General features: G+C 47.8%; 1 protein-coding gene and 1 non-coding gene across 8 annotated transcripts in view; both read right to left on the bottom strand.

Moving 5' to 3' along the window:
- SUGP2 (SURP and G-patch domain containing 2) overlaps positions 1 to 21,065 on the bottom strand; it is a 39,383-nt gene that overhangs the window by 17,868 nt on the left and 450 nt on the right. For 4 of the 7 annotated variants that reach the window (XM_066268614.1, XM_066268595.1, XM_066268653.1 and 1 more), the window contains exons 2-6: positions 18,570 to 18,701; positions 8,832 to 10,454; positions 4,188 to 4,308; positions 2,829 to 3,316; positions 1,666 to 1,777 (exon numbers count right to left, since the gene is read on the bottom strand). In XM_066268614.1, the coding sequence (XP_066124711.1) occupies positions 1,666 to 1,777; positions 2,829 to 3,316; positions 4,188 to 4,308; positions 8,832 to 10,454; positions 18,570 to 18,690 (2,465 nt within the window). In that variant the 5' untranslated portion in view covers positions 18,691 to 18,701. Of the gene's footprint in view, positions 1 to 1,665; positions 1,778 to 2,828; positions 3,317 to 4,187; positions 4,309 to 8,831; positions 10,455 to 18,569; positions 18,702 to 20,935 lie in introns of all 7 variants that reach the window. The other 3 variants (XM_066268624.1, XM_066268634.1, XM_066268644.1) reach the window with 2 other exon arrangements.
- On the bottom strand, positions 5,347 to 5,423 carry TRNAD-GUC (transfer RNA aspartic acid (anticodon GUC)). Its single transcript has one exon. It is a non-coding gene; the product is annotated as a tRNA-Asp (tRNA).

The following is a 21,065-nucleotide window of genomic DNA, read 5'->3' as shown; positions in this document are numbered from 1 at the left end:
AAAATGTTGACCTGGAATGCTAAGATCGCTGGCTCAAAGCCCTGGACTTACCTGGTCAAGGTACAAACAGGAAGCAACTACTGTAAGTTGATGCTCCCTTCTTCTCCCCCCCTCTTCTCTATCTCTCTCCTCTCTCTAAAAAAAAAAAAGTCTGCAAACAGGGGGAGGAATAACCCCAAGTCCTGGTGGTATCAAGTGCCCAGGATGATGAAGAGTTTTCTTGTAAATTTTAGTTTCTGTAGGGGGAAAAGAAGGACTCATGAAATACTCCTGGCTTCCCTGTACTGAACTGCCCCCTTGCCTGGTCCTGTTGGGGCAAGATCCCACATGCCACAGGCAGCCCCACTCTGAAGCCTCCAGGTGCCAGCACCTGAGGTCACCAGGCCTGTAAATGGCAGAACCAGGTAGGCAGGGGTCCCCAAACTTTTTACACAGAGGGCCAGTTCACTGTCCCTCAGACCGTTGGAGGGCCGGACTATAAAAAAAAACTATGAACAAATCCCTATGCACACAGCACATATCTTATTTTAAAGTAAAAAAACAAAACAGGAACAAATACAATATTTAAAATAAAGAACAAATTTAAATTTAAATCAACAAACTGACCAGTATTTCAATGGGAACTATGCTCCTCTCACTGACCACCAATGAAAGAGGTGCCCCTTCCGAAGTGCGGCGGGGGCTGGATAAATGGCCTGAGGGGGCCACATGCGTAGTTTGGGGACCCCTGAGGTAGAGCATTTGCAAAGCCATCACTGCTCTATAGAGGCAGCTGATCTGGTTCTCCCAAGAAGCAGAAGGTTCCCTCAGTTGAGTGCTTAGTCAAGGTCCCAAACAAGATAGAAAAGCAGGCATGGTCACCATTGGGTCCCAGAAATGCACTAGTAAATGTGAAGTTTTTAATTGCATTCTTTATTAGAATAAAGCACATTAAAGCACATTGGGAGCAGGGCAATGGTCCAGAGCCCCAGCAGACTGTAGGATACAATGCACACAGCTCATAAACCCACCTGTTCCCCACACACTCTCCACCAGCTCTGAGGGGAATCCAACAGAGTTACAGCTCAGTAATGGGAACTCTGAAGGATGAGAACATGTATCCCAGAGGCAGAGCTGCTTCTGGACTGTGTGGTGTTAAGTCTGAGAAATAGGAAGGTTAATGGTGATCTTCCGAGTCCAATGGTGCTCAGCTGTCACTATATGGAAGTGTTTGTTGCCCACACTTAGACCAGGGACCACCATCACTTCATGAGCAGTAAGTTCTCATCAGCCCACAGCAGCCAGTGTGACCAGGGGGCAGTGCCCCTTCTTCCTCAGACCTTTGGGTGAGGATGCACCCTCCATTCTCCTACCATTGACCTCTGCTCAGGTCCTAGGGACACCATCCCTCTGCCCAGGGAGCTATCTCCCTTTCCCTGGAGAACTCCTTCTTAGTCTCTGGAGCCAGCTTAAATGTTCCTCTAGGGTGCTTTCCCTCTTCCCCCCTCCCCGATACCATAGAACAGACACTCCTCCCTCATGGCCCTGAGTTCAGCAGAAATGAAGTCATACCTTATCCTGGCATGACCCCTGGGGCAGCAGTGTGCTTGCCAGGCCACCCTTCAGGTTCTCAGGGCACTCTTGGGGTGAACACACTCAAACCAGAAGGGTGTAATGGGTACGTACCACAGGTCAGGGTTGTCAGTGCTATTTTCTATGCTGAATTGTTCAATTTCTGGTCCCACCTGAGCAACAAATTTGGCCAGTTTCTCTGCAGTCTCCATGGTCTTTATGTCAACTACAAAACAAAGCAATTGTCACACATTCTTTCTGAGCTGCCACTTCCCATGTGGACATGATGGGGCTGTGGAGCCTGATTGTAAAGACAATCCCTCATGTCCCCTCCTGCATATTTGCCCTTTGCCATGTGACTCTGAAGCTCTGTCGAACAGAGATAAACTCTCCTCTTCTTTCCCCTAGAACTGGCCCCAAGATTCCTGCCAGCCAACAGATGTGGCAGAAGTGCCGATTCTGAGGCTCAGGGGACTCAAGAACCTCCACTGCCTCTCCCAGAGGCCTGACATCAACCTCATGTGAACCAACCCTGGCTGGCCACTAGGGGGCAACAGGTATATGGCCCAGTCATCCATATCACCTCAACTAGCCTTAGACAACCAGTTGCTGCCTTCAAATGTGTAGACCAGCCAGGTTTAGCTCTTGTGTGAAACCATGGTTTGGAGCTGCTCATTCTGTAGCAATAGCTAGAAAATGTAGCAGTTGGGTAGATTTTTTCCTTCCTCTATATTCCCACCTAGTACTGAGCAGGAAGCACTGATCAAGGGCAGGCTTGTTACAGAAGGTAACAGTGAGGAAACACAGAAGGGGCTAAGTTAGTAACTTCAGAAGAATGTGTAGGTCAGCTAATTCTGAGGAGGGAACACAGAGACCTGGGGAAAGGAGGCAGAACAAGAACAGGGCAGTCCTATGGAATATAAAGGGGGCAAGAACAAAGAGAAGTGGATGAAGGAGCTCAAAGCCCGAGGCACGGGCACATGGCATGAATGACCTGGTGGTCAGCAGAAGGACCTTGCTGGGAGGCAAAGTCCCTGGGCAGCAAGTCGGGTTAACTCCACTCTCTGGACAAGAGGAAGGGCGCAACAGAACTCTTAGGCTGTCCCCTCAAGGAAGCAAAAGGAGAGAAAGCACCATCTCATGCACCCATCCTTACCAGGTCCCCGTTGCTACTGCCCACTACCCAGGCCACTGAGGCCACCCCACTTCTGCAGATACCTAGAGTTTGGATTTTAAGGACTAGGGCCCAGAAAAGGGAGATAGGAGTGAATACCCACCGTCAGCAGACAGGTAGGGAGAGGAACTCTGAGGGGCTTCAGATAGGTCCACTTCTGCTGGCTTGGGAGATAGGCCTGAAGCTTCTGAGCTAAGGTCCTGAGGAGGAGGACCAGTTGGGTCTGACAGGCAGTCCTTGGCAGCATCATTTCCATCTGGCTGGGGTGGCTTCCCCTGCAAGGAGCCTGGAGCTTGCCGGGTGTGGTATTTCAGCCTGGTGCCTGAGGAAAGGAGGGTCTGGGTCCCGGTGGTGGCTCTCCTCATCTTCCATCCTTGGCGCCCTTGAGCTCGGTGCAAACTCCTCCGCCGCCCTGGGAGGAGCCTCTTCTTGAGGCTCTGGACTGCACGGGCATACAGCATGGCCCGGACTGCACACTCTGCAGCCACTGGCTTCTGACCCACTCCTGGAGAGGTCTGGCTTATCTGCTGTGCTTCTGCCAGTTTCAGCTTGTAATATTTATACTCCAGACTACTATCATCAGACAAAAACCTATATAACAAAACAGGCACAGCAGGACATTGCTAAAACACTAGCACCAACAAATCATTGCTGCAAACACACTTCTGCAAACCATTTCTACATGATGGCTTCTCTGCTGTACGACGCTCTCACCTGGCTCCACTGATGACCCAGACTGGCATCAGGTCACCTGTTTTGCCCAGAATGACTTCAGGGCAACCAGAAGCTTTGAGCACCGGTAGAATTCTCCTCCATTTCTATCATCAGTAGCCATGAAGGATCTCATAGCTCCTGGGGGCTTAGCTACACAAACCATTACCCTGGAGCCATGGAAACATTTTGCTACCAGCACACAACAGGCATTGTTCCCGGACTCCATTTTTGGAAAGTGACACCCTTCTAATTGTGGGCACTCAGAGACCTTTCAATCATGTCACTTACTTTAATAAGCAAGTACTTTTTTTATGATGAAAACTTTTAAAAAGTTCTATTCATGTTTAGAGGCAATAAGGCAAAAGAAAGAGTTTATCAAATAGTAGCAATAAATCACATACAGCTGCTGTAATATATCCCTCATCTTACATACACTCTTTGCATGCCTATCTCAGCTTATCCTTAAACCAGCACAGAGGTACACAGACTTCCAAGACTGGATGAGAAAAGGACATAGGGCAGGGCTGCAGCAGGGCTGGTGCTTGAATCCAGTTGAACCTGACTCACCCTCATGTTCTTCCCACTGGTCAAAACAATTACCTCACCCTCTGGTCTGGACATTATCAGAGTGACATACACCACTGGTCAAAATAAATACCTCTCCCTCTGGTCTGAACATTATCAGAGCAACATGTGTTGCTGTGTGTTCTACAGGAGGGATTTGCAGAGCCAATATTTAAAGACCTACCAGTAAGCAGGGTCCTCCTTGAGAAGAGCTCTCTCCTTAGGGGACAGGCTGCCTTCGACAACACGTGTGACCAGTTGGTCTATGGTGTCCACCAACTTGTGATCTGCTCGCTGGGGGACAGCTGGAATACACAAAAGGGCTTTTTTGAGACACGTACTAGACCATATGGGGCCTGGGAAGACCAGGACAGAGTCAGGGCCTTAGAATGGAGCCTATCCAAGCACCAGCAACTGAAATCCTCATTCATGAGAGATCAGCATTGAAAAGAAAAAAGTGTTTTTCTATAAACCAATATATAAAATATCCTCCAAAAAGCTGTAACAGCATAACCACCAGGACAGAAACAGTCACAGGCTTACGACAGCACAGAGCAATATGTGTATATGTTCTATACAAGGAAATGATATGCAGCAACTCTATACCACTTCTTGTGTATCACTTAACTTGAATGTTCACGTTATTAATGGGAAAATATAAAATATTTAAAAACCAGATAGAAGGTGACGTAAGACAATTTGGCTTTGGGTGATGGGTATGCAACATAATCAAATATCAAAATAATCTGGAGATGTTTTCTCTGAATGTATGTACCCTGATTTATCAATGTCACCCCATTAAAATTAATAATAAAAAATATATTTTAAAATATATAAAATGTGTAAAGTGTTTACTGTGATTCCCAATAGGAAGGAGGAAAAAGAGTTATATAAATATACAAACAAGAAAAAAAAAACAAAAATATACCAGAAAATCAACAGATGTTATTTACATGTGGCACATTTATCAGGATTTCATCTTTTTTGTTCTTTATCTACAAAATATAAGGTAGGTGTTCACAAAAAATATTTCCTGAATGTATGAAAACATTTCATAAAGTGTGATTTTTTTTTTTTTTGTATTTTTCTGAAGCTGGAAACGGGAAGAGACAGTCAGACAGACTCCCGCATGCGCCCGACGGGGATCCACCTGGCACGCCCACCAGGGGCGTCACTCTGTTGCAACCAGAGCCACTCTAGCGCCTGGGGCAGAGGCCAAGGAGCCATCCCCAGCACCCGGGCCATCTTTGCTCCAATGGAGCCTTGGCTGCGGGAGGGGAAGAAAGAGACAGAGAGGAAGGAGAGGGGGAGGGGTGGAGAAGCAGATGGGCGCTTCTCCTGTGTGCCCTGGCCGGGAATCGAACCCGGGTCCCCCGGCACGACAGGCTGACGCTCTACCGCTGAGCCAACCGGCCAGGGCCTAAAGCAGGGGTCTCAAACTCGCGGCCTGTGGGCCGCATGCGGCCCGCCGAACAATTTTGTGCGGCCTGCAGACTAATCCACGAGGTTCAAAATATTTTGGATAAAATTAAGCCCGTGGATTAGTCTGCGGGCCGCACAAAATTGTTCAGCAGGCCACAAGTTTGAGACCCCTGGCCTAAAGTGTAAATTTATAATGCTGTAATTTACAATGCTACCAACATCGAATATCTATGTCCTCATATAATAAAATTGCTTAGTTTTCTGATATTTGTTAGTTTTGATAGCACAGAATGGTCTATTTGTTCACTCATTCAATAAAAACCATCCTGAACTGGAGAGGTCTTCCAGTTTGTTCTGTGGAGTAACTGCACTGTCCTGGTCTTGCCTATGTATGAATCATAGCTTTGAGCTCATTTTAAACATCCTCTTTACTGAGGATAAGCAATCTTTCGGCCCTGGCTGGTTGGCTCGGCTGTAGAGCGTCGGCCTGGCGTGCGGGGGACCCGGGTTCGATTCCCGGCCAGGGCACATAGGAGAAGCGCCCATTTGCTTCTCTACCCCCACCCCCTCCTTCCTCTCGTCTCTCTCTTCCCCTCCCGCAGCCGAGGCTCCATTGGAGCAGAGATGGCCCGGGCACTGGGGATGGCTCCTTGGCCTCTGCCCCAGGCGCTAGAGTGGCTCTGGTCGCCGCAGAGCGACGCCCTGGAGGGGCAGAGTTTTGCCCCTGGTGGGCGTGCCAGGTGGATCGGGCGCATGCGGGAGTCTGTCTGACTGTCTCTCCCCGTTTCTAGCTTCAGAAAAAAAAAAAGAAAAAAAAATCAAAAAAAAAAAAATCAGAAGCTTTCAGAAACAAACACAATTTGTAAGTCACTGCAACCATCTGTAGAGAAGATGACCACAGCAAAGGCCAGAAGGTAGGTCCCAGCAATCCTTCTGAGACTATATCCTTTTACAGGACGATGTAAAAATAATAATGAAAAAAAAAATCAACAAACTCAACCAAAGGTGTCATTCCAGTGTTTCTAACATACTGTAATGAAAACAGTGATATGGCAGTACTGGTGCTATTCACCTGCTGTCCACATAGCCCTTGCAGATGCCAATTACAAGGGAGCCTGGCTCTGCTCAGCCTCAGAAGCCTATAGTAAAAAGACAGCAAGAGTCCAACATCAAGGAAAAGGTGAGATAATTTGTTAGGTCAATACTATGACCCAGGCCCTGGCCGGTTTGCTCAGTGGTAGAGCGTCGGTCTGGCGTGCAGAAGTCCCGGGTTTAATTCCCGGCCAGGGCACACAGGAGAAGCGCCCATCTGCTTCTCCACCCCTCCCCCTCTCCTTCCTCCCTGTCTCTCTCTTCCCCTCCCGCAGTCAAGGCTCCATTGGAGCAAAGATAGCCCGGGCGCTGGGGATGGCTCCTTAGCCTGTGCCCCAGGCGCTGGAGTGGCTCTGGTCGCAACAAAGCCACGCCCCGGAGGGGCGGAGCATCGCTCCGTGGTGGGCAGAGCGTTGTCCCCTGGTGGGCGTGCTGGGTGGATCCCGGTCGGGCGCATGCGGGAGTCTGTCTGTCTCTCCGTTTCCAGCTTCAGAAAAATACAAAAAAAAAAAAAAAAATACTATGACCCAGTGAGTGCTATAGAAACACAGGAAGGACCTTTGACAAAGAGTAGGTGTTAGTAATTTCATATAGCAGGACTGCACCGACAGGCCCACCTGCCTAACAGTACCACAAGGGGACAGTGGTGGGCAACTTTAGATTACAAGTGACTTTTTCCTCCAGTATCATTATTACACTGAGTACCTGCTCCACCACTTTGAGGGGACTGCGGAGGAAGGGGCCTACTTTGCCCTGAACCTGCTTCTGGAAGGCTCCCTTCTCCGGGAATAGGTGTGGCTGCCCATCTGCCTACTAGTGCTTGTGCAGTTGAGACTCCACAGGGTGTAGAGTAGTGAAGAGATTCAGTAACAAATGAGACTTTCCCACTGGATTGGGGCAATGGAAGCAAAAAACCAACCAACCAACCAAAACACTGTATCAGGAGAAGAACATGGCCACTACGTATACACATAAGCTCTGGAAGATTTGGGCTTAGATGGATAAGGAACACCAGCCAGTCATGTCTATTACCTCCTTACCGGCCTGCTCCCTTCCTTGTAAGCCAAATGCTAACTGCAGGTTACCTAGTGTACCTAAGTTTTCTGTTGACCTTTAGCCAGTCTAGAAAAGTGAGAGGGTGCCTCTGTTACCTGGATCAACCTGGCTGACCCCTATCCATTCCTCAATACAGCACAAATACAGATTCCCTTAAGCCTCCCAACTCCAAGCTAGGCAAGGTTGTAATCTCTCCTACATCCTCCTTAATTTCAGCACAGAAGGGGTTAGTTTTTGTGATTTCTTTTTCTCAGTAACCTAGGGTCTCCTCTGAGACAGTGCCCAGCATTTACTTTTCCTTTTGGGAATACTTGAGGAGGGGGGCAGGGGCTGTTAGAATAGGGTCTCATAATCTTTATTTTATTTTATTTTTATTAAGTTTTAGAGGGGGGGGAGGAGCAGGAAGCATCAACTCCCATATGTGCCTTGACCAGGCAAGCCCAGGGTTTTGAACCGGTGACCTCAGCGTTCCAGGTTGACGCTTTATCCACTGCGCCACCACAGGTCAGGCCGGGTCTCTTAATCTTGGCTGCAGGATGGTACAAACCCCCAGAACATGCAGGCAACATTTGAAAAATACACATGCATTTTTCACAGCAAAAGCTGTAGCTTCTCAGCCCTGGCCGGTTGGCTCAGTGGTAGAGCGTGGTTGGCTCAGTGATAGAGTGTAGGCCCGGCATGTGGAAGTCCCAGGTCTAATTCCTGGCCAAGGCACACAGAAGTGCCCATCTGCTTCCCCCTCTCCTTTCTCTTTCTCTTCCCCTCCCACAGCCAAGGCTCCATTGGAGCAAAAGTTGGCCCCAGAGCTGAGGATGGCACAATGGCCTCTGCCTCAGGCGCTAGAATGGCTCCAGTTGCAACAGAGCAACGCCCCAGATGGAAAGATCATCATGCCCTGGTGAACATGCTGGGTGGATCCCAGTCGGGTACATGTGGGAGTCTGTCTCTTTGCCTCCCCACTTCTCACTTCAGAAAAACACAAAATAAAACAACAAACAGACAATAAAAAAACTGTAGCTTCTCATCAGATTCCCAAAGCAGAGTCTAAGAACTTCTGTGATAAATGGAAGATTCCTCATACATGGTTATGAAATGAATGGCAGACATGTATATTGGCTAATGTGAGTTTTCTGCTAAAATTCTGATTTGTTTTCAGTTGGCTAAACAACTTTATGTAAAAGCTTCAGAAAGTAAGAGATATTACAAAAAAAACAACAAAAAACACATGAAAAAGAAATAAATCACAACAAATACAAACTTTCACTGCTTTCCTTATCATCACTCAGACCACTCAGAGCCTTGGTCTGAATTTCAGGTTTGGTAGGAGGAACTGTTTTCTCATCTCGGCTTGGCTCAGGTTCAGCTTTCTTGACCTGAAGTGGACACCCACTGCTGACCAGCCAGGCCTTTAGGTGATCTATGTACTCTCTCCCAAACAGAGTGGAGTCTTCAAAGTTTGGAAATGCAGCAGGAGAGGGAGCTACATCTTGGAGGCCAACAGCTTCTAATATTTTTTCCTGTCGGAAAGAAGAGGCCAAAGAAAATGTCTGTCCCAAAAGTGCCAAAGATTTCCGGCAGAGAGAATTGGTGGTCTCTAGTGCAATAGCCAAGTCCAGGGGGTTGCTAAGGGTCTTCATTTTGACACTTAGCTCATAGGCATTGCAGGCCATAAGCAGGGGTGTGACACTCTTAAGAAGCCGGTCTTGAAGCCTCATTATGTACTTGTCAAAGGGCTTTATTATTTCAAAAAAGCAATTTTTGGTCTTCACAGCACCTTTGTCTAAAAGCATGTTTAAAAACTCATTATCAACTCTGGGTGTTTTCAAAGCAGAGTGCTTTAAAAATTTGATAGTAAAAAAGCAAAAATCTCTGTGCTCTGGTTTTAAGGAGCATTTAAATGAGGCGAGCATTTTAGCACAGGTTTCAGTTTCAAGTTCAAAGAGAGTCTGAAAAAGCTGGGAAAATTTAACATCATCTTTTATGGTATGGAATCCTGCCCATTTGATTATTTCTATCCCAAATCTTGAAAAAACATCAGACTTATCTATGAGGTCGAAGCTCATCTTTCTTCTTGGGAGCCGAATATCCTTTAGACTGAGCCCTAGAGGGATCTTCTGAGTGGGGAACTGAATATCTTCCATTCCTGGGTTTGTCCCGAGGGCTACATCAGAACTTGGGGTGGCTTTCTGGATTTGGTTACTGCCCTGAGTTTTGGAAGTAATACGATTTATAGCAGGTACTTTTTTTGTGCTCACATTTCTCAGCGTGACAAGTTTTCCGGCCCCCCCTTTAGGTGTGAGCAGGCCCTGAGAGTCCCCCTTTCCTAAGAGGAGACCCTCCTGATCAACAATGTTTAGACCTTGACCTCTGCCCTGGGCTTGACTGCTGCCCCTGAGTACAGAGTCTGCTTCCCCAGGATGGTCCATGTCGTAACTCCGACTCTCTTTCTCTAAACACTCTTTTTCAATCAGCCTGGAAGACCCAAAGTCCCCCACTAGTGCAGAAGGACCAAAATTATACTCCTGCGACCAAGACGATTCTTGAGAAATTGGGTGGCCAAAGTCTTGTTCCCAAGAGCCACGAAGTGTAAATTTCCAGTCCGGAGAACGGAAGTGTCCCAATTTCCGGTGGCCAAAGATCTGGTCTCGGGAGTCAGGGTGGGAAAATTCCAGATCCCGGCCACATTCTTTGCGAAAGTAATTGTCTTCACTTACGGAAGGGTTGCCTGATCTGAAGGGAGGTCCTGGAAACACATCACCTCTCAGGCCTTCTCTCCCAGCATCTCGAGAGTGAGCTACAGATCCACCCACAGTATATATGTTGTCACCATGAATGTCATCATACATATCTGCTCTGACTCTTGGGAGTGTCCTTATAAGATCTGAAATAAACCAAAAGGAAACACAAAGATACTTTAGACCAGAGTGCGCAAATGGACAGTCCACAAACTACCAGCTAGCTTGTTTTATCTGCTGGAGTACACGTTACAAATTTCTATTTGTTGTCAACATCAAAAATGTTTGTGGTTTTCCTTAAACATCTGGATTTACTACTTTATATAAAGAAAAGAGGCCTATAAGCATTGGGCCTGCATCTGCCCTAATGATAGTATACCAAGGCTGGGTAGATGTATAAGACTAGCTCCCATGTATAAGACACACCCTAATTTTGGGGCTCAAATTTTGAAAAAAAATGTACTACATGAAGTTATTGAACTCAAGTTTTATTCATTATAAAATTTATACAACTCCTCATCACTGTTAAAACTCCCATCCATTAGCTTGTCCTCATCTGTGTCTGATGACAAATCACTGTATTCAACAATGAGTGCAAAAACAAGCGTGAAAAAGCAGGAAATGCAGGTAAAAAAGTCTACAACCACTGTTTAAGATGTACTCAGTTTTTAGACACCAAATTTTTCCCAAAAAAGTGTCTTATACATGGGAAATACAGTAGATCTCCTGTCCTGGCTTGGTAGTCATCTGGTTTACAAGTCATCTTTTTTTGTGTGTGTGTGACAGAGACAGAGTCAGAGAGGGACAGACAGACAGGAAGTGAGAGAGATGAGAAACATCAATTCTTTGTTGCGGCTCCTCAGTTGTTCACTGATTGATTTCTCATGTGCCTTAACGGGGGGGGGGGGGGGGGGGCTACAGCAGACCGAGTGACCCCTTGCTCGAGTCAGCGACCCTGGGCTCAAGCTGGTGGGCCCTGCCCAAACCAGATGAGCCTGCGCTCAAACTGGCAACATCTGGGTCCCGAACCTGGGTCCTCCACATCCCAGTCCCACGCTCTATCCACTGTGCCACCACCTGGTCAGACTACAAGTCATCTTTTAGACTCAAGTAAGGGTGTCTGGTCCTAAAATAAACTGAACTTCTTTTTTTCTTTTTACTTGATTGATTTGAGAGAGTGGAAGAGAAACATCGATTTGTTGTTCCACCCATTCATACTTTTATTGGTCAATTCTTGCATGTGCCCTGACCAGAGATTGAATGCGCAATCTTGGTATATTATAACGATCTAACCAACTGAGCTACCCAGCCAGGGCCTAACTTGGATTTCTTTACTGTGACAGGAACACTTGTGTATTTCTACCTCTATCACAAAGCACGTGGGTTTTCTGGAGGTTGCCTGTCCTCCTTGCCTATTTGCAGGAACTCTCAGCCCACAGGTGACAGGAGCCACATCTAACACTGCACCACCACAGCTGACTGGGCCATAGCTGAGCATCTAACTCAAAGCATGCTGATACTCTTCCTTGGAAAAGTCCAATGGGCTAACCAATCCTCTGAAAAAACAAAGACTAAAGAAGACAAGGGAGAAGGTAATAACTAAACAAGCTATCAAAAGAGGCCACAATGGGAACTAAATAGTGTGTGCTTTCATCCTCCTGTGTTAAAAAAAACCCCAGGAACTTCTATTTGCATTTGCTTATTCATATACAAAGAAATTCTGTAAGAAGGTAGGAACATAAGTGAACTACAAGCCTCAGGGAGACTTTGCACAGTGTGTCTAACTTTTGAATCAGAATCAATTACCTAGTAAAGTTAAATGAAAAGAAAATAGAGAGAGATGCCCTGAGGTAGCAATGGGTGAGGCCAAAGGAAGCCAAATAATAATGTAAATCCAAGTTTATCTGCTCAACAGTACTTACTGAGCACCCATTGTGTGTGGGCACTGCTCTACTTGAAGGTGTAGCAGGGAAAGGAAACAGCACCGTCCCTGCTCTCCTGCACTTGTCATTTGAGGGAGCCAACAATAAACAAAAATTCAAAAGGTGCTCTTGGTTCCTGAGATTAGCATTAGAGGAGAGAGTAAAGAAAAGAGAGCAGAGAAAGGCCTCGTGGAGGAGGCCAGGAGAAGCAGCCAAGATGGCGGAGTGCTGAAGGAGAAGCCAGTTTGTGTAGAGTCTGTGCAGAGAGAAAGAGATGGGAAACAGAGGTGAATAAGGCTAGTGAGCTAGAAACCTTTGATTCTAGGAAACTTGGATATGTCAGTGGCTTTGGGAGCCCTGAATGGAAAGGGAAGTGTTTTCCCACTGTGTGTATTTCTTGCCTGCCAGGTGCAAGCTAGGATTAAAGATGATGGCCCACAAAAAAAAAAAAAAAAAAAAAAAAAAAAAAAAAATCAAAAGGTATCAGGAAGTGCCTATAAAAAATATCAAGCGGACAGAACCTTGAGAGGAAAGCTATTTTCAGATAGGCTGAGTGAGGAGGGCAGCTCTGTCAATATACTGAACAATGGAGACCTAGCATGAGGGGCCACACTATGCAGTTATGGGGGAGCCTTCCAGGCAGAGGGAGTGTGGGTACAAACCTGAGGTGGAACCAGCAGGGGACGAATATGCCAGAGAGAATGAAGAGCAAAGTGGTAAGAAGGTAACTCCTAAACATTGCTATATATTGGAGTCCCTTGGGGACCCCCAGGCATCCTAATTCAATTAATTTTCATGTGGTATGACGTGAGTTTCAGGGTTTTTTTGTTTCTTTTTTTTTATAGTCTACTTTATTTTTTTTTCTTTCTTTTTCTTTTTTTTACAGAGACAGAGAAAGAGAGAGAGCCAGAGAGAGGGATAGACAGGGACAGACAGGAACAGAGAGATGAGAAGCATCAATCTTAGTTTTTCGTTGTGTGTTGCGACACCTTAGTTGTTCATTGATTGCTTTCTCATATGTGCCTTGACCGGGGGCCTTCAGCAGACTGAGTAACCCCTTGCTTGAGCCAGCGACCTTGGGCTCAAGCTGGTAAGCTTTTTGATCAAACCAGATGAGCCTGCTCTCAAGCTGGCGACCTTGGGGTCTCGAACCTGGGTCTTCCGCATCCCAGTCGGACGCTCTATCCACTGCGCCACCGCCTGGTCAGACAGTATCAGGGTTTTTAAAAGGTTCCCAGATGATTCTAATGTGCAACAAATTTAGGGAGTTGCGGACAGAAGGAAGGTACCAGATCAAGTCAGGCTCTCAAAGGGATGCTAGAGTACTCTGAGTAAGAAGTAAAGCCATAGAAGGACTCAGAGCAGAGGAATAACCTCACTGACTACTAAAAGGAATAGACCAAAAGGGACAAGAGTGAATGTGGATGTTCCAGCAAGGAGTCCACTGGGATAATTTAGGTAGTGATGGCTACTGATGCCGTAGTGAGGGAAGTAGCATTAGAGGTAGAGTTGTGGCTACTGATGCCGTAGTGAGGGAAGTAGCATTAGAGGTAGAGTTGTGGCTGGTTTCTACACAACAAGATTTTTTTTTTCTTTTTTTTTTTTTACAGAGATAGAGAGTCAGAGAGAGGGATTGATAGGGACAAACAGACAGGAACAAAAGAGATGAGAAGCATCAATCATCAGTTTTTCTATGCGACACCTTAGTTGTTCATTGATCGCTTTCTCATATGTGCCTTGACTATGGGCCTTCAGCAGACCGAGTAACCCCTTGCTCAAGCCAGCGACCTTGGGTCCCAGCTGGTGAGCCTTGCTCAAACCAGATGAGCCCGCGCTCAAGCTGGCGACCTCGGGGTCTCGAACCTGGATCTTCCGTGTCTCAGTCCGATGCTCTCTCTGCTGCACCACCGCATGGTCAGGCCACAACAAGATTTTTTTGATACCTTGTAAACTGGAAAAGTGCAGAGTAGAACAGACAGAAAGTCCAACTGATGAACCATGTAGCTCAATGACAAAAAGATGGTTCCAGAACCATCTAGCATACTGCTTGGTTTTACTCCTGCCCAAACTTAACTTTCTTGAAGTAACAAGATAGGTACTGGTCTCTAAATAAAGAGAGGGGAAATAGTGAGGCAGACTCCCACACATGCTCAGACCAGGATCCACCCAGCAACTCCATCTTGGGCCGATGCTTGAGTACTGAGCTATTTTTGGCCCCTGAGGCTGATGCACTCCAGTGGAGCTATCCTTAGTATCTGCGACCACACTCAAACCAAGTAAGCCACTGGCTGCAGAAGGGGAAGGAGGAAAGAAGGGGATGAAGAAGGGGTGGAAGAAGGGAGGAAGAAAGGGAGGAAGGGGAGATTAAGGAGGGAAGAAGGGGGGAAGAGGGAGAGAAGAGGGAGAGGGAGGGGGGAGAAGCAGATGGTCACTTCTCCTGTATGCCCTGACCCAGAATCAAACCTGGGACGTCCATACACTGGGCTGACATTATCCACTTGAGCCACCAGCTAGGGTCAAAAATACCAAGATTTGCCTGACCAGGGGGTGACGCAGTGGATAGAGCATCGGACTGGGATGCAGAGGACCCAGGTTCGAGACCCCAAGGTCACCAGCTTGAGAGCAGGCTCATCTGGTTTGAGCAAAAGCTCACCCGCTTGAACCCAAGGTCGCTGGCTCCAGCAAGGGGTTAGTTACTCAGTCTACTAAAGGCCCCCGGTCAAGGCACGTATGAGAAAGCAATCAATGAACTAAGTAAGGTGTTGCAACGCGCAATGAAAAACTAATGACTGACCCTGGCCGGTTGGTTCAGCGGTAGAGTGTCGGCCTGGCGTGCGGGGGACCCGGGTTCGATTCCCGGCCAGGGCACATAGGAGAAGCGCCCATTTGCTTCTCCACCTCCCCCCCTTCCTCTCTGTCTCTCTCTTCCCCTCCCGCAGCCAAGGCTCCATTGGAGCAAAGATGGCCCGGGCGCTGGGGATGGCTCCTTGGCCTCTGCCCCAGGCACTAGAGTGGCTCTGGTCTCGGCAGAGCACCGGAGGGGCAGAGCATCGCCCCCTGGGGGGCAGAGCGTCTGCCCCTGGTGGGCGTTCCAGGTGGATCCCGGTCGGGCGCATGCGGGAGTCTGTCTGACTGTCTCTCCCCATTTCCAGCTTCAGAAAAATACAAAAAACACAACAAAACAAAAAAAAAACTAATGACTGATGCTTCTCATCTCTCTCCGTTCCCGTCTGTCTGTCCCTGTCTATCCCTCTCTCTGTCTCTGTAATAAATAAATAAAAACAAAAAACCAACTAATTCCTTTAAAAAAATACCAGATTAATCTCTATATATACATATACATGCATACATATGTACATACAGATATATATTTGTGTGTGTACACATACACACACAAGTTCAGGATTACTATTACTAAAACTGAAGAATGCATAGACCACACAACAAATATGGTTACTTCTGTGGGTTAAAGAAGCAGCTAAGAAGGCTTTTACATTTTACTCTTAACTATTTCTTTTTTTTTTTTTTGCATTTTTCTGAAGCTGGAAACAGGGAGAGACAGTCAGACAGACTCCCGCATGCGCCCGACCGGGATCCACCCGGCACGCCCACCAGGGGGCGACGCTCTGCCCACCAGGGGGCGATGCTCTGCCCATCCTGGGCGTCGCCATGTTGCGACCCTCCTGGGTGTCACCATGTTGCGACCAGAGCCACTCTAGCGCCTGGGGCAGAGGCCACAGAGCCATCCCCAGCGCCCGGGCCATCTTTGCTCCAATGGAGCCTTGGCTGCGGGAGGGGAAGAGAGAGACAGAGAGGAAGGCGCGGCGGAGGGGTGGAGAAGCAAATGGGCGCTTCTCCTATGTGCCCTGGCCGGGAATCAAACCCGGGTCCTCCGCACGCTAGGCCGCCGCTCTACCGCTGAGCCAACCGGCCAGGGCTCTTAACTATTATTTCTTAATTCTTTCAATCATATAACTTTTTTTTTTATTTATTCATTTTTAGAGAGGAGAGAGAGAGGAAGAGAGAGAGACAGAGAGAGAGAAGGGGGGAGGAGCTGGAAGCATCAACTCCCATATATGCCTTGACCAGGCAAGCCCAGGGTTTCGAATCAGCAACCTCAGCATTTCCAGGTCGATGCTTTATCCACTGCGCCACCACAGGTCAGGCCAATCATATAACTTTTTAAAACTCAATTAGTTAGCGTGCGGAGGACCCGGGTTCGATTCCCGGCCAGGGCACACAGGAGAAGCGCCCATTTGCTTCTCCACCCCTCCGCCGCGCTTTCCTCTCTGTCTCTCTCCTCCCCTCCCACAGCCAAGGCTCCATTGGAGCAAAGATGGCCCAGGCGCTGGGGATGGCTCTGTGGCCTCTGCCTCAGGCGCTAGAGTGGCTCTGGTCGCAACATGGCGACACCCAGGATGGGCAGAGCATCGCCCCCTGGTGGGCAGAGCGTCGCCCCATGGTGGGCGTGCCGGGTGGATCCCGGTCGGGCGCATGCGGGAGTCTGTCTGACTGTCTCTCCCTGTTTCCAGCTTCAGAAAAAAAATGAAGAAAAAAAAAACAAAAAAAACAAAAAACAAAAAACTCAATTAGTTTCTCCAGGTCCAAAGCATGTAACAACAGTTATCCCTACTGCAAACATTTAAGATTCACTCAACCAATGCTGAGAAACCCTCCTCCATGACAAGATTGGCTCAGGGGCTGGTGTAGCAGCAAACCGCACAGATCCAGGGACAAGGTCTGAAAGAGGCCAGTGCACAGCAGAGAAGTGAGTGCACAGTGTACTTCCCTGGGGTCAGGAAGGGCAACCAAATCAACCAAAAGGCCTGCTGGGACTTCCTGGGGGAAGGTACCTGTGAGCAGGGTCTTAGTGGCCGAGGAATCAATCAGGCAGAACTGGAATGAGGAGAGATTCAAAGCACAGAGAGGTGGCACAGTATCACTGAAACACAAAGCCCCAAGCAAGGAGTAAGGGTTTGCAGCCTTGTGTGTGGTAGTGAGGAACCTCCAAGCGGCCCTGTAATCTGAGTGGGCACCATTTTTTATTCTGTTGGCATGGAGTTTCAAAATTTTCCAAAGGGAAATGTTTTCAGGCAGGGCCTATTGTTAGCAGTCTTATAGCCCCTCACCCCACCCTCCAGTCTTGCACACATCCTTTTACCTTGCTGCTCCTGCAGTTATCTGAGGATGTAACCCCAAAGTGGGGAGCCCCAAGAATCCAAGCAGTTTGGCATAAATTAGATCTGTAGTCAGGGCAATTTGAGGGAACTGAAGCCAGAAGCTGAGAGACCATTCAGGAGGAGATTACTGAAATAATCCAGACCAGAACTGGTAAGAGCTCAAACCTGAGTGGTGGTGGTAAGGATGGAGCCAGGAAATTGATTCAAGAACCAATCTTTAGCCCTGGCCAGTTGCCTCAGCAGTAGAGCGTTGGTCCAGCATGTGGAAGTCCTGGGCTCAATTCCCGACCAGGGCACACAGGAGACGCACCCATCTGCTTCTCCACCCTTCCCCCTCTCCTTTCTCTCTCTCTCTCTCTACCCTTCCCACAGCCAAGGCTTTACTAGAGCAAAGTTGGCCTGGGTGATGGGGATGGCTCCATGGCCTCCCTCTCAAGCACTAGAATGACTCAGACTACAAGAGTAATGCCCCAGAGGGGCCGAGCATCGCCCCCTAGTGGGCTTGCCAGGTGGATCCCAGTTGGGTACATGCAGGAGTCTGTCTCTCTGCCTCCCTGCTTCTCACTTCAAAAAAATACAGGAAGAGCCTGACCAGAAAGTGGCGCAGTGGATAGAGCGTCGGACTGGGATGCAGAGGACCCGGGTTCAAGACCCCAGGTCGCCAGCTTAACTGTGGGCTCACCTGGTTTGAGGACAAGCCCACCAGCTTGAACCCAAGGTCGCTGGCTCCAGCAGGGGTTTGCTCGGTCTGCTGAAGGCCCACGGTCAAGGCACATATGAGAAAGCAATCAATGAACAACTAAGGTGTTGCAATGCACAATGAAAAACTAATGATTGATGCTTCTCATCTCTCTCCGTTCCTGTCTGTCTGTCCCTGTCTATCTCTCTCTCTGACTCACTCTGTCTCTGTAAAAAAAAAAAAAAAATACAGGAAGAACCCATCTCTAGGTGGGGGATAGTTTCTGGGAAAGTTCTTCAATTAATGACAATACCTTCTTCTACATAGTGATTTAACAACCAGACCCAGAGAAAATTTCATCTTCCTTTAACAAATAAGGAATATAGCATTGAGGAGTCACATAGTTTGCCCAAGAGACTGAAATCCTCCTGCTCTGACCCTAAAGCCCAATTACCCCCGCAATCAAGCAATTTAATTTACCTTGAGCTTTAAATTGCAGAGGTTTGCCTACAGCTTCACCACTGGGGTCCATGTGATATCGGTTAGCTTTTTCTTGTAATATGACATCAAAAGTCTCCTGGGCAATTCTCCTAGCTGCCATGTTTCTCTGATCTGTAGCCAGAGATGAAAAAAAGACACTAAGAAAGACAACTAGGTGGCTCTCTCTTTGGAGCAAGCCTGGCCTTTCCCCACCCCCTTCTCTCAGGGGTGTTTTCTTTGCTTCTCTCTTTTTCCTCAACTCCAAGGGCCCCTTCTTTTGCCTTTGTAACTTGTTTCCTGAGCTCATTTCTTCTGCCTCTGTGACTTTCTAAATAAACTTTGTTATTAAAAAAAAAGGGAGCCTGACTTGTGGTGGCACAGTGGATAAAGCGTTGATCTGGAATGCTGAGGTTGCCAGTTCAAAACCCTGGGCTTGCCAAGTCAAGGCACGTATGGGAGTTGAAGCATCCTGCTCCTCTCCCCTTTCTCTCTCTCTCTCTAAAATGAAATAAATTAATTTTAAAAAAAAAAGGAAAATGACAACTAATGCTCTGAGAGCCAGCTCTGTGTTTCATCTAATCCTCAGTGCAATAAAGCAGTATTCCATAATCCAGCACAGTACTTCAGAGAAAAGGTCAGATTATTATTATTATTATTATTATTATTATTTTTAACAGAGACAGAGAGAGAGTCAGAGAAAGGGATAGACAGGGACAGACAGACAGGAATGGAGAGAGATGAGAAGCATCAATCATTAGTTTTTCGTTGCGACACCTTAATTGTTCATTGATTGCTTTCTCATGTGCCTTGACCGTGGGCCTTCAGCAGACCGAGTAACCTCTTGCTCGAGCCAGCGACCTTGGGTCCAAGCTGGTGAACTTTGCTCAAACCAGATGAGCCGGCACTCAAGCTGGCAACCTCGGGGTCTCGAACCTGGGTCCTCCACATCCCAGTCCCATGCTCTATCTACTGCGCCACCGCCTGGTCAGGCAAAAGGTCAGATTATTTTAAGGGGCCTCTGTGCTCACACAGCTCACAGGTCTGTGTTGGCTGAGGAGCAAGACAAGCATGATAATCGGACTGGACAAGTTATTTTGCTTTTCTGAGCCCATTTCCTCAGAATTCTTTAAAATCTCTACGAAAGAAATCCTCATCTCCTGCGATTGCTGGAAGACTGCAAGAAGCAACACACAGCCCTGGTTGGTTGGCTCAGTGGTAGGGCGTTCGCCCTGCATATGGACTTCTCAAGTTCGATTCCTGGTCAGGGCACACAGGAGAAGTGACCATCTGCTTCTACAACCCTCCCTCTCCTCTCTCACTTCTCCTCCCACCGCCATGGCTAGATTGGTCTAGCAAGTTGGCCTAGAATGAGATTGGCTCCATGGCCTCTGCCTCAGGCACTAAAAGTGACTCAGTTGCCCAGCAATGGAGCAATGCCCCAGATGGGCAGCATGGCTTAGTAGGGGGTTTGCTGGGAGGATACCTCCCAGTCACGGTGCATGCAGGAGTCTGCCTCCCCGCTTCTCACTGAAGAAAAATAAAAAATAAGTAAAAATTAGGAAAAATAAGCAACACACACAACTGAACATAACAGTGTAGGGGAATGAGAGCATAACTCTCTCTCTCACATGATGGTTAGTTAAAATGTAATTGTTATCTTCCCAATCAGGGCTACCGGACACGTTTCTAAGAACTGACTTCCTCTCAGAGAGAAGCCGCTTGGAGGAATTCCTGACTAGTGACAATGAACTAGTGACAGAATTATAGGGAAGGAACTCCCTGATCTCGGTGACTTTCAACAACCTAGTGAAGTGGATCCTATTATGAATGACACTAAACAGAAGAAGAAATGGTAGCCTCAGTTTAAGTGACTCACTCAAGGTCAATCAGCCCAGACTGGAACCTGGCAAACACTAGTTGTGGGGACAAAGCCTGAAGACTAAATAGAAAAAGACTGAGAAAGAAGCAACACCGAGGAATCCTGTGATATCCCGTGCTTAACAGCCAAGATATTCCTTCCAACTTGAAACCTCCAACTCAAGATCCAATCCTGCGCCTGACTGCCTTAGTCTTCTTTATAACCATCACCTCCTTTTCCACACTTCAGCCCTTTTCCTAGGGCGCCCCTTTTTCTTTACTGGCGAAGGGTCTTCGGGCTAGGCGGCCAGAGACGAAATCACGCGAGCTAATCTTTCTGTGCCTCCGTTTTATCATCTATGAAATGGGAAGCTGATGGTGGGGGCTATTGCAGGGACTGAAGCCATTAAAAATGGCATAGGGCCGGGCACAGCACCCGGCCTCTGTGATCGCCTCACGAGAAAGGACATGAGCAAGAAAACGAAAGAACCCCTTCGGGTGTGGCCCACCTGCTCTAGGCCTCGAGGACGAAGAAAAAGGGGCGTCAAACCCAGGAGGCCGCAGACTGCCCCCCACAGGCGACCCTTCCGGATGCGGCCGCTACGCGGCCCGAGGGCCGAGGCTGGGGCGCAATCCCGG

Source organism: Saccopteryx bilineata, chromosome 1 (assembly GCF_036850765.1).
Source record: "Saccopteryx bilineata isolate mSacBil1 chromosome 1, mSacBil1_pri_phased_curated, whole genome shotgun sequence".
Classification (NCBI taxonomy): Eukaryota; Metazoa; Chordata; class Mammalia; order Chiroptera; family Emballonuridae; genus Saccopteryx; species Saccopteryx bilineata.
This window is presented reverse-complemented; position numbering and strand designations above follow the sequence as displayed.